This window comes from Hyperoodon ampullatus (genome assembly GCF_949752795.1).
Source record: "Hyperoodon ampullatus genome assembly, chromosome: 14".
Lineage (NCBI taxonomy): Eukaryota > Metazoa > Chordata > Mammalia > Artiodactyla > Ziphiidae > Hyperoodon > Hyperoodon ampullatus.
In genome coordinates this window covers 21,838,878-21,849,446 of record NC_136927.1, presented here as the reverse complement: position 1 = coordinate 21,849,446, position 10,569 = coordinate 21,838,878, and the positions used below count along the sequence as shown (strand labels likewise).

At 61.2% G+C, this 10,569-nt stretch overlaps 1 protein-coding gene across 1 annotated transcript; it reads left to right on the top strand.

Annotated features, from left to right (window-relative positions):
- Positions 1 to 825: 825 nt before the first annotated feature.
- On the top strand, positions 826 to 9,310 carry RGS11 (regulator of G protein signaling 11; the record flags this gene model as incomplete). The annotated part of the gene is given in 16 exon segments (XM_079719144.1): positions 826 to 888; positions 1,246 to 1,342; positions 1,419 to 1,469; positions 1,615 to 1,721; positions 2,361 to 2,412; positions 2,534 to 2,592; positions 2,805 to 2,881; positions 3,046 to 3,127; positions 4,264 to 4,332; positions 5,255 to 5,284; positions 5,367 to 5,428; positions 5,532 to 5,645; positions 5,724 to 5,880; positions 5,882 to 6,021; positions 6,107 to 6,245; positions 9,041 to 9,310. Coding segments are annotated over 16 exon segments (1,569 nt in total).
- Positions 9,311 to 10,569: the final 1,259 nt, after the last annotated feature.

Here is a 10,569-nt window from a genome sequence, read left to right as displayed (position 1 = left end):
GAGAGAAATGGCCAGGCTGGGCCCTGAGCCCAGAGGCTGCCCACGAATCTTGGGGGGCAGGTGTTGAGATCTTCTCTCCCAGTAAAGACCCCTCCCACAGTCTCCCACAGTTTCGGGGTAACCCGGGTGGGGTCTCTGTCTGTTCCCCAACTGGTGCCCCAGGCATCATCAGTGCAGCAGAGGGGAAGTGAGCTGCCTGCCATATTCTCCCAGGCCTCAAGGGCCCCCGCCCAGCACACCTACGCAGCCATGCAGTGTCATACCAGCCCGGTAGCATCTGCATGCGTCAGGGACAGTGTCACAGTTGCAGGGACACACTCCTAGGCCAGTTCGACCCCTCACCCAGACCTTACAGCCCCTGCACCGCTGGTCGCCCACATCCTGGGGCGCCACACAGGAGGTGGGTATGGGGGAGGGTTTACAGTGACCCTAAACGGTTGTAATCCACCCCAGCCCTCCTTCCCCACAAGTCCCCTCTCCCCTTTTCTGAGTCCCCATCCTTTCCCTGAGTTCCCACCCCACCTCTGAGCCTCCCCCACCGCCGTCCCAGCAGAGGCTGATTCCCCCCACGCTGTCCGGGTGGGTCCAAGCCCCTCTCGAAGCTCCAGGCAAGCTCCCGCGGGCACGGGCCTCGGTTTCTCGTGACGTGAGGGGAGCCTGCTCGAGGTGGATGATCGGACGCGCGTCCCCAGACCCCAGACCCCGCGGCTGCCGAGGGTTAACTCGCGGGCGGGGCGGCGGCCCGGGAGGGGAGGGGAGGGGAGGGGAGGGGAGGGGCGGGGCGGGGCGGCCGGACACCCTCGCCCCGCTGGGCCTGCCTCAGCCATGGCCGCCGGCCCCGCGTCCCACGGCGGGCACCCCCGCGCGCAGAGGCCGCATCTGAGCAAGGTGGGTGCCGGGATCCCGCCCGCCCCCCACCCCCGACACGCGAGGCCGGGAGGGGCAGGAGAGGAGTGAGTGCGGGTGCACGCGAGTGTGGACACTACGCGAGCGCGCGAGTGTGGACGCGGGTCTGGGGCGATGACACTGTGTGAACGGGGTGGGGCGGCGGAGACCCCGGGGTTGGGGTCGCCGCTCGCTCGCGCCCCCCCTCGCCTCCGCGGTCAGCCACGGCCTGAAATCCCACGTCAGTGAGCGTTAATCTCCTTCAAGCACACTGATCCGGCGCATCCCGGGCTGTTCCGGGGCATCTGGATCTGGGGTGGGGGAGGAGGCCACCGCAGGCCCTCAACCTCCTTTGCCCAGATGGAGCGGATGGTGGTGAGTATGCAGGACCCCGACCAGGGTGTGAAGATGCGGAGCCAGCGCCTGCTCGTCACCGTCATTCCTCACGCAGTGACTGGTGAGGTGCTGCAGGGGCGGGGAGGGGGGTGCCGGCCCTGCCTCGGCCTCCCCCTACCCCAGTCTCTGCTATGCAGGCAACGACATCATGGAGTGGTTGATCCAGAAGTACTGCATCACAGAGGAGGGTAAGGGGTCAGCCCGCTGCTCTTCCTGCGCCCATACCCAGCCCTGGGGTCGCTGTGCTGATGGCCTAGGGCTGGGGCCAAGCCCACTGTGCTGGGGGACCTGGCTCGGCTCCCCCCATTAAGAATTCACCACCTTGCTCCCCAGAGGCCCTGCACCTGGGCACCCTCCTAGTGCGGCATGGCTACCTATACCCACTGCGAGACCCCTGCCACCTCGAGCTCCGGCTGGATGAAACGCCCTATAGGTTCCAGGTCAGGCTCAACTGGGAGCAGGTAGGACCCGTCCCACCAGGCAGCGCCTTGGCGGGTACTCCTGGAAGGGGTGGGGCTGGGGCAGGAGCAGGACCTGTGATGTCACCGCAGATCTTGTGGTCCACTGCCCCCTCCCCAAAAGGCCTGGACTGGAAGCGTCCCTGTGACAGAAAGACCAAGTTAAGGGGAGGGAACTTTAACCTTTAGCAGGGCCCCATAAGGCATAGTACCTGCAGAGGACTCCACCAGCTTACCCGGGGTCCTTAGGCCCCAGCCCTGAAGAAGGGGCCTAAGGACAGGATCCCTGCACCTCAGTGTGCGTCCTCAGTCATGATGGAGCACCCCCTCCTGCCCTCCGTGGCCACACCAGGGACCCCGGCAGGTCCTGCCCTCAGTCCCCACCCCCCCAGCGCTACAACTACCTCCTGGGCCTGGGCAGGGAGCCCAGAGTCAGTGAACCAAGTGCAGCTCGGTCCAGGTGGAGGGAATGGTGGATGGTCAGCTGAGCCTTGGGGCAGTGGGAAGATACCCCCCCAGCCAGCCCAGTCTCTTCCCAAGGGAGCTGAGAGGGTGGGGATGACTCTTGGGGCGGGGAAGGCCCAGAAGGTCACAGATACCTTTGTCCTTGCTCCACACCAGACGCCCTATTTCTGGATGAGCACCCTGTGGCCAGCCGCTGAGCTGGACTATGGTGAGTGAGGAGGGGTGGACCAGCCGGGGACAAACTCCCAGGACTGGTGGCTGCAGGTGTGGTGCCACAGGGGAGGGGGAGCTGACATTGCTCCTCTGCAACCTGTGCCCTGTCCTTCCAGCCATCTACCTGGCCAAGAAGAACATCCGAAAGCGGGGGCGCCTGGTTGACCACGAAAAGGTGGGACACCCTCCCCACCCCTCCCAGGCTGAATCCAGCCAGAGGAGCCCAGTCCCCTACTTGTGGCCCTAGAGCACACAGCCCAGACCCCAGGGTGATGTGGATACACAAGCACAAACACCCTAGGTGGTCTCAGAGGGGAGGTGGGGGGTCCACACCCCAGAGCTGGGCACCAGAGGGAGTTTCCCACTGGAGACCTCACCACTCCGCAGGAGCACTACGACCAGCTGCACAGGAAGATTAGCCACACGTGGGACCTGGTAGTGATGCAGGCAAGAGAGCAGCTGTGGTGAGACCACGCCCTGCGTGCCCCGCACGCCCCCGGCCCGGGCACTGGCAGCCCTGGGACCAGAAACAGTGCGCCCAGGCTTGGCTGCCTGCCCAGGCCTCGGCCTGAAGTGGGGGGTGGGGTGGTGGGCACAGTGTCCCCCCAGCTCTGCCTACCCCCCCCAGGGCAGCTAAGCAGCGCAGGAAGGGGGACAGGCTGGTCATCGCATGCCAGGAGCAGACGTACTGGCTGGTGAACAGGCCCCCGGTGAGCCCCTTGTGGGGGGTGGTCCTTGGACAGCAGCGGAGTCCTGCTAGCGGTCAGTGTGCCTCCTCAGGTGCTCGCTGAGGAGGACCTGCTTTCTGACCCCTGGGAAGGACGTGCTTTTAGGGATCCTGTCAGGTGACAGGAAGTTCTGTTTCTGTGGTTCATGAGGACCCAAAGGTCACAAGGCCAGGCCTGAGTTGCCCCCACCCACAGACTAGGACACAGCAGCTTCTCTCTGGGTCTAAGGAAGCAGAATGTGGGCACCTGAAGGCCCTGGGTGGGGTGGGGGGGTGAGTGAGAGCACCTGAAGGCCCTTGGGGTGGGGGGAGGTGAGTGAGGGCAGGCTTAGCTGCAGCATGAGGGACTGAGGTCACAGGCCAAGAGCTTCTGGGGTCAGGCCTTACCCAGATCCGTGGGCCTGGCAGGTGGGTTGAGGTCCCCCTACTGTGTGGGGCAGTGGAGAGACCAGTAGACACAGATGTGTGCTGTGAGGGGCAATCGCAGCAGACCATGAATAGAAGCTCCGAGGGAAAAAACTCCATGAAAAAAAAAAGAGAGGCACCCAGGGGCCTGATTACCTCATCAGGTGTGGGTAGTGTCTCTGGGAAAATGACCCTTAATCTTCCACCTGAGGGTCACGGGGTCTCCGGCGTTGAGGGTGGAGTGGGCGTGGCCAAGGCTGAGCAGTGGGCTGAGGGCCGGCGGTGGTCCTGTGGAGAGACCAGTAATGGCGCCCGTGGCCTCCGGTGAGGCATGTGTGTCTGGGGACGGGATGGTCAGGACGAGGTGCGGCCAGAGGGGCTGTCAGGTAGGGCTGGGATTCTGGCCTGAGCAGCCAGGAGCTCGGAGGTGAGTTTGGCTGAGGCGAGGAAGAACGGGGGGCTTGAGGGCAGGTCACAGACTTTGCTTTAGGAGCCAGGAGCTGGGTGAGGGGCTGGAGAGGGGACCAGGGTGGGCTAGACAGGGAGGGTGCCCTGGGGTGGGGATGAGCAGAGAGCATACAGGTCCCGAGTTCCCCTGAGCGTGTTTCCACATTAGGGCCTGACATGGGTGCAGAGCTTCAGTGCATGGGGTTAGGAGGGTCTCAGCAGCCTGCCTGAGCTGTGCCCCCGCTTCATCTCATCCCCCCTCTGCAGCCTGGGGTCCCCAGCGTGCTGGAGCAAGGTCCAGAGCGGGATTCCTGCACTGCTGGGCGAGTGCAGATGGTGAGGACCCTGCGTGCACACACACCCAGCCACTCCCCACCCCTGCACAGTACCCTCCGCTCCATGTGCCCCCACCTCCCTTAACCCCTCCACCTCCCCCCCTGCCCCTTTACCCCCCCGCTCCACCACTAGGGGACTGCTTGGGGGCTGCCCACCCACCTGTCCACTTGTCCATCCAAATGTCCCATGATTCAGTCACTCCAAGTCTCCTGCTTTGCTCCCCGGCTCACTGCCCCGACTCCCAGCCCCCTGCTAACTCTTGCTCTCTCTCACCTCCCACCTGCTGCCCTCGGTGCAAGTAAGTACAGTAGACCCTATGGGGGGAGGGGGTTTCTTCCCCCAGGCCAGGGCAGCATCAGGGTCTGTGGGGACTTGGAGGGGTGGCGAGCAGGGCCACGGGCCCGAGCAACCAGGGCCGAATGAACCATGTGCCTCCAAAGCCTCCAAACTGGATGGAATTGACCAGGACACATGTCCGAACTTTGTAGCAGCAGAGTCCTCGGTCAGATCCCACGACACCCAAAACATAGAGCAGAGTCATCTAGTACTTTTCTGAGAAAACACCTTCCTGACTTCAAAATCATAGTTCACGGTCATAGGTTTGTGATTTCCATCAAAGTCACGCAAAGATAGCTGAGAGGAAAGGTTGGCATCACAGGCATCCTGAGGGTGCTGGCTGTCCTCCCCTCCTTTCAGTACATTTGAAAACATGAAATAGTGACAGTTGGGGAAACTCAAGGCAACTTTGAGCACCTGAAGGCTTGGTGAACACCCCAAAATGTCCAGACTTGAGGCCCCAGGAGGCGTCCTGGAAAGTCAGACCCCTGCATTAGAGGCCAGGGCTCCGGAGGGCAGGGCAGGGGTGGGATGTCAGTCCCTATAGGGACCTGCCTTCTAACTGCAGCCCACCGGCCCCTTCCAGACCAAGACCGTGGACTTCTACAGGCGGGAGGTAGGTCCTGGGGGCAGAAGGGAGGGTAAGGGTGGGCTGGTGGCTCCCAGCCCCGGCGCCCGTCACAGGTCTCCCATCCTAGGTCGAGTGCTTACGAAAGGCACTGGGCAGGGCCCGGGTGAAGTCCTCCGTCTGCCTTGAGGCGTGAGTGGGATGGGGGTGGTGGCTGGAGACCCCCAGCCCAGAGCCCAAACCCTTCCTCTAGCGCCCTCCCTGCACTGGCCCTGGCACCACCCTCCACCCCCAGGTACCTGAAATTTAGCAGCCAGCGTGGGCCGCACGACCCCATCATGTCGGGTTGCCTGCCCAGCAACCCCTGGGTCACAGACAACGATACCTACTGGGCCATGAATGCACCCAGGTGAGCCCGGAGTGGGCCAGGAGCTGCAGGTGTGCCCCTGCCTTCCTCGTGCTCCTGACCCACCCGCCCTTCCCCCAGCGCGGCCGTGCCCACAAGGCTCCGTGTGGAGCAGTGGGCCTTCAGCTTCCGGGAACTCTTGGAAGACCCTGTGGGACGGGCCCATTTCACGGACTTTCTCAGGAAAGAGTTCAGTGGTGAGAAGCCCCCTCCCCTGCTCCCTGCTCGAGCCCCCCCACCCCAGGTTTCCACCAGCCTGGGGTGGGCCTGACCCGGTGCCCGGACCCCCAGCCGAGAACCTCAGCTTCTGGGAGGCCTGTGAGGAGCTGCGCCACGGAGGGCAGGCCCAGGTCCCCGCCCTGGTGGACGCCGTGTACCAGTGAGTGCCGCAGGGTGGGGCGGGGGGCGGGCAGCGGGCAGCCCGAATGGCCCAGACCCACCGGGGCTCCCCTCTCCCATGCCAGGCAGTTCCTGGCCCCCGGTGCTGCCCGCTGGGTCAACATCGACAGCCGGACGATGGAGCGGACGCTGGTGGGCCTGGGCCGGCCGCACCGCCATGTGCTGGACGACGCCCAGCTGCACATCTACATGCTGATGAAGAAGGTGGGCGCCTCCTCCCTCGCCGCCCCCCCGCCAAGCCGGTGTCAGGTGGCTTCAGTGGCCACAGCTCAGAGGCTGGTCCGCACCCGCTCCCTGCGGCTCCTGCCAGCTTAGTCCCGCAGCTCACACCGCGCTTTACAGAGCAGCAAACCGAAGCTCAGGGCAGCTGCAGGGCTTGTCCAGCCGTGGTTGTAAAGTGTTCTAACGTGGAAAAGGTCAAATATGAACAAAAAGTAAATGACGAATCCCCACGTACCTACAGCCCACCTTCACAAACTGTCGGCTCGGGGCCTATCCGGACTCACAGTCCATCCTGTCCAGTGGCCTACCATACCCCACCCCACCCCGACTTTAAAGCCATTTCCAAACTTCCTGCCTGTAGGTATTGCAGGAAGTTCCCTTTAAGGACACAGCCACCGCTTCCCTTTCAACGTGGCTGCAGAGGCCAGCATCACACCCGAAACACCAACAGTATTTACTCAATGCCCTCGAGTGGCCAGTCGCGTCCCCTTCCCCACGTGACCTCAGGCTAGTTTCCCGCTGCTGCTTATTCTCTGTGCTGTGGAGGTAGAAGCCTGATGGGGTCTCGGGGCTGAGATCAGGGTGAGAGCAGGCTGGTTTCTTCTGGAGCCTCCAGGGGAGAATCCGTCCTCCTTTCTCCAGCTTCTGTGGACACTGTGTTCCTTGATCAGATTGTTTTCAGTTTTGTTGTTGGTGGTTCGGTTTGGTTGGGAATAGTTACTTCAGAGGTGGTGTCCGATGTGTTCTCCACTCAGGAGGGATGTCAGTCCAGCTCTCTCTCTCTTGTGGTGAAAGCAGCCTTGACAGTCTGGCCCAGTTCCATGATTTCATGAGGGTGTGGGATGTTCTAACCCATCACTGCCTCCCTGTTCTGATGCCTCCTCTCTCTGCTCGTTGCTGGCCCAGTGGTACCGATCATAGAGGAAAGGCAGGACCAAGGCTTGATTCCTCCTCTAAACTTATTTATTTATTTATTTATTTATTTATTTATGGCTGCATTGGGGTCTGTTGCTGCTGTGTACGGGCTTTCTCTAGTTGCGGTGGGCAGGGGCTACTCTTCGTTGCGGTGCACGGGCTTCTCATTGCTGTGGTTTATCTTGTTGCGGAGCATGGGCTCTAGGCGCGCGGACTTCAGTAGTTGTGGCACGTGGGCTTAGTTGCTCCGCGGCATGTGGGATTTTCCCAGACCAGCGGTTGAACCCGTGTCCCCTGCGTTGGCAGGTGAACTCTTAACCACTACCAGGGAAGTCCTAAACATAATTTTTAAAAAATATTTATTTTCTTAATTTTTTTGGCTGCATCGGGTCTTCGTTGTGGCACGCGGGCTTCTCTCTAGTTGTGGCGTGTGGGTTTTCTCTTCTCTAGTTGTGGCGTTCGGGTTCCAGAGCGCATGGGCTCTGGAGTTGTGGCACATGGGCTTAGATGCCCTGCTGCCTGTGGGATCCTAGTTTCTTGACCAGGGATCAAACTTGCGTCCCCTGCATTGGAAGGCAGATTCTTTACCACTGGACCACCAGGGAAGTCCCTTGATTCCTTCTTTAATTACCACTTTTCAAAATAAGCAGTTGGACCCCTGGTATCTGCCAAGGGTAGTCAGTGAGGTTGGGATGCTTTTAATACCATTGTAAATTCACGTTTTGACCATACTTGATGGGTTTCAATCCCTTTCAGTCCTTGTCTCATGGGACGTGCAGAGGTCCCCCTCTCCGGCTGATTGCTCGAGTCCTGTGACGTGTCCGAAATCTATGGTGCTTCCTAGCTTTCTAAGGGGCCGTCCTACTCCAGACCTAGAGCCAGTCATTCCTCGGGCCCTCAGCCCTCCCTCGGGGGTGGTGTTCAGAAACCATGACCTGCACATCAGACCCGTCATAGCGTCAGGGGTGGTCATGGTTCCCAGGACATTCAGTGGACAGAATCAGGAAATAGGTGTTTTAACTAAAACATACCAGGAGTTCATACTGATACTTCTAATTCGGAATCAGGATTACAGAGTTTCCTTAACCTCTTTGGCCTCTGTCTCTCGCTCCTCATTCCCCTACTGAAAACCTGGGTTTTCAGTGGTGCCAACATAATCACTCACTTGCTTTTTCTCGAGATTCACTCAGTAGCTCAACTGAGCAGCACGACACTACCATTCACAGTGACTGAGAGTCGTTTACTGTTTGTTTTTTCGGTCCTTTGTCCACAGCCCCTCAGACGCCCCTCAGACGCCCCTTGGACACTCGGTTACGTGTGGCTAGGGTGGTGTCGCCCGCTGGACGCCCAGCTTCACTGTCCCCCTTCAGTGTTTGGGGGTTGCTTATTTTATAATTACTTAAAATATCTACACAGTTTCAAAATCCAATCTACAAAGTACATTCAACTAAATCTCGTTTATACCCCTGCCCCTCCACCAAAAGCTAACAATTTAAAATGTGTATTTTTCTTTTAGAAATATAACACCCGGGTTTGTAGATTCCTGTCCCTCTTTATTGAATCCCGTGGTTTTTGTCGATCGTGACTTTGTCCCGCTCCACGTGCCCAGCCTCACTCTGTGGGTCTGCAAGAACCAGTGACACCGGTTCCCTGTCGCAGGAGGCGCCACGTTCACTCCCCATGTGGGCACCGGGCTCCTGCGTGGTTGGGGGCCAGTCTCCCTGAGTCCGACCCGGTCTGGGCTGGTCTGGGGAGGCTGCTCCAGCCCAGTCCACTGTGGGCCCCGCCCTTGGAGGAGCCTGGGCAGTGCTGGCTGAGACCAGGAGTGGGAAGGGGTCAGGTCTAGATGCTGTCTGTTGCAGGACTCCTACCCGAGGTTCCTGAAGTCGGATTTGTACAAAGACCTGCTGGCGGAGGCCGTGGTGCCCCCGGAGACCAAGCGACGGTCAGCCAGGTGGTGCCCAGGGAGGCAGGTGGGATGCCGGGGGTGGCGCCCTGCGCTCAGGCCCCTTCTTCTCCACAGGGTGTTCCCGTTCATGCGGAAGCCGCGCCATTCCAGCCCCAGCCCTGCTCTCCTTCCTGCCTCTGCCTCCGCCTCCAGGGAGCCCTCGGGTGGTGACGGGGAGGCCTAGGTGGGCCTGGGCAGGGGCAGAATGGGGCCATCTTGCCCTCATCAACTCCTCTTGCCCAGGGTCCTTGCAGCCACTGAGACTCCCCGGCACGGGAGTCTCCTCGGGCCCCAAGCGCCCGGCCTTACGGGGGCACCGACCTCTCTGGCTTCCACCTTTTCCCTTGTCACACCCTCCCCCAGAAGGGACTGTTCGGGTGCTGATTCCCAGGGCAAGGGTGCCCTGGACTGAGACAAGATGGCAGCACACCTGGCATTCTACGCCGGTTCCCACCCGGCTGGTGACTCCCAGGGCAAGATTCATAGTCAGGTGGCCGCCAGCAGGGGGCGTGGGCGTGCAGGGGGAGGTGCTGCTCCCCCTGGGCCGTGGCCTCTCCGCCTCCGTGGCCACCCGAGGCCCGTGGCTTCTCCCCGGTGTTGTACAGAGATGGCTCCAGCATCGTTGCTCCTCCAACAGCCAGCCCTGGTTCACAGCCAGGGCGGCAGAGCCTCTAGGGAAAGACACCAGGGAGCCCCCACTCCGAGGGCCCCCTGAGACTCAGCTGCTCCTCTGGGAGTGCAGCCAGACTGGCTCAGCTGGGCAGCGCCACCCCTCCCTCAGGGCTGCCCACACCCTCCCACTCCCAGCCCAGAAATAAAAGACCTTTGGGTCCTCACTCTGAGCCTGTCCTGCTGTGGTCCAAATCGTGGTGGGTGCACACGTGGTGGGTGTGCTTGTGGTGGGTGTGCATGCACGTGTGGCGTGTGGGTGAGGCATGCACTGGTGAGGGAGGTGGTGAAGGACAATGGGAAGTTCAGGTGTCAGAGGCAGTGGGTGGAGGATCCCTTGTGTGGGGTCTGTAGGCCTGGGGCTGGGCTCAGGCTGCAGACTTGGGGAGACAGTGGGGAGCTTGTGCTCTGGCGGCACATGGATGCCCGAGTCCTCCAGGGGAGAGTGAGCACAGAGTCCAGGGGGCTGTCTGGTGTTGAACCCAGCCTCTCCAGGGTCAGCTGTGCCCTAAGACATCACAGTGACACGGAGCACAGTGTGGGCTTTATTTACAAGTCCAGGGTGCACTGGTGAGGGTGTCTCCGGGGCGGCCCAGACCCCGAACTCCTGCACATCGTCCTGGAACCTGAAGGCTGGTCCCTGCCTAGAGCCAGCTCCTCCCTCCTCTGCTGTGGACCCAGACCTGGGCCCTTGGGCCCAGGTGGCTTCTCACAGGGACAGGGAATCCAACCCCTCAACCTCAGCCTTGTCGTTGCCTCCCAGGCCTGCACAAG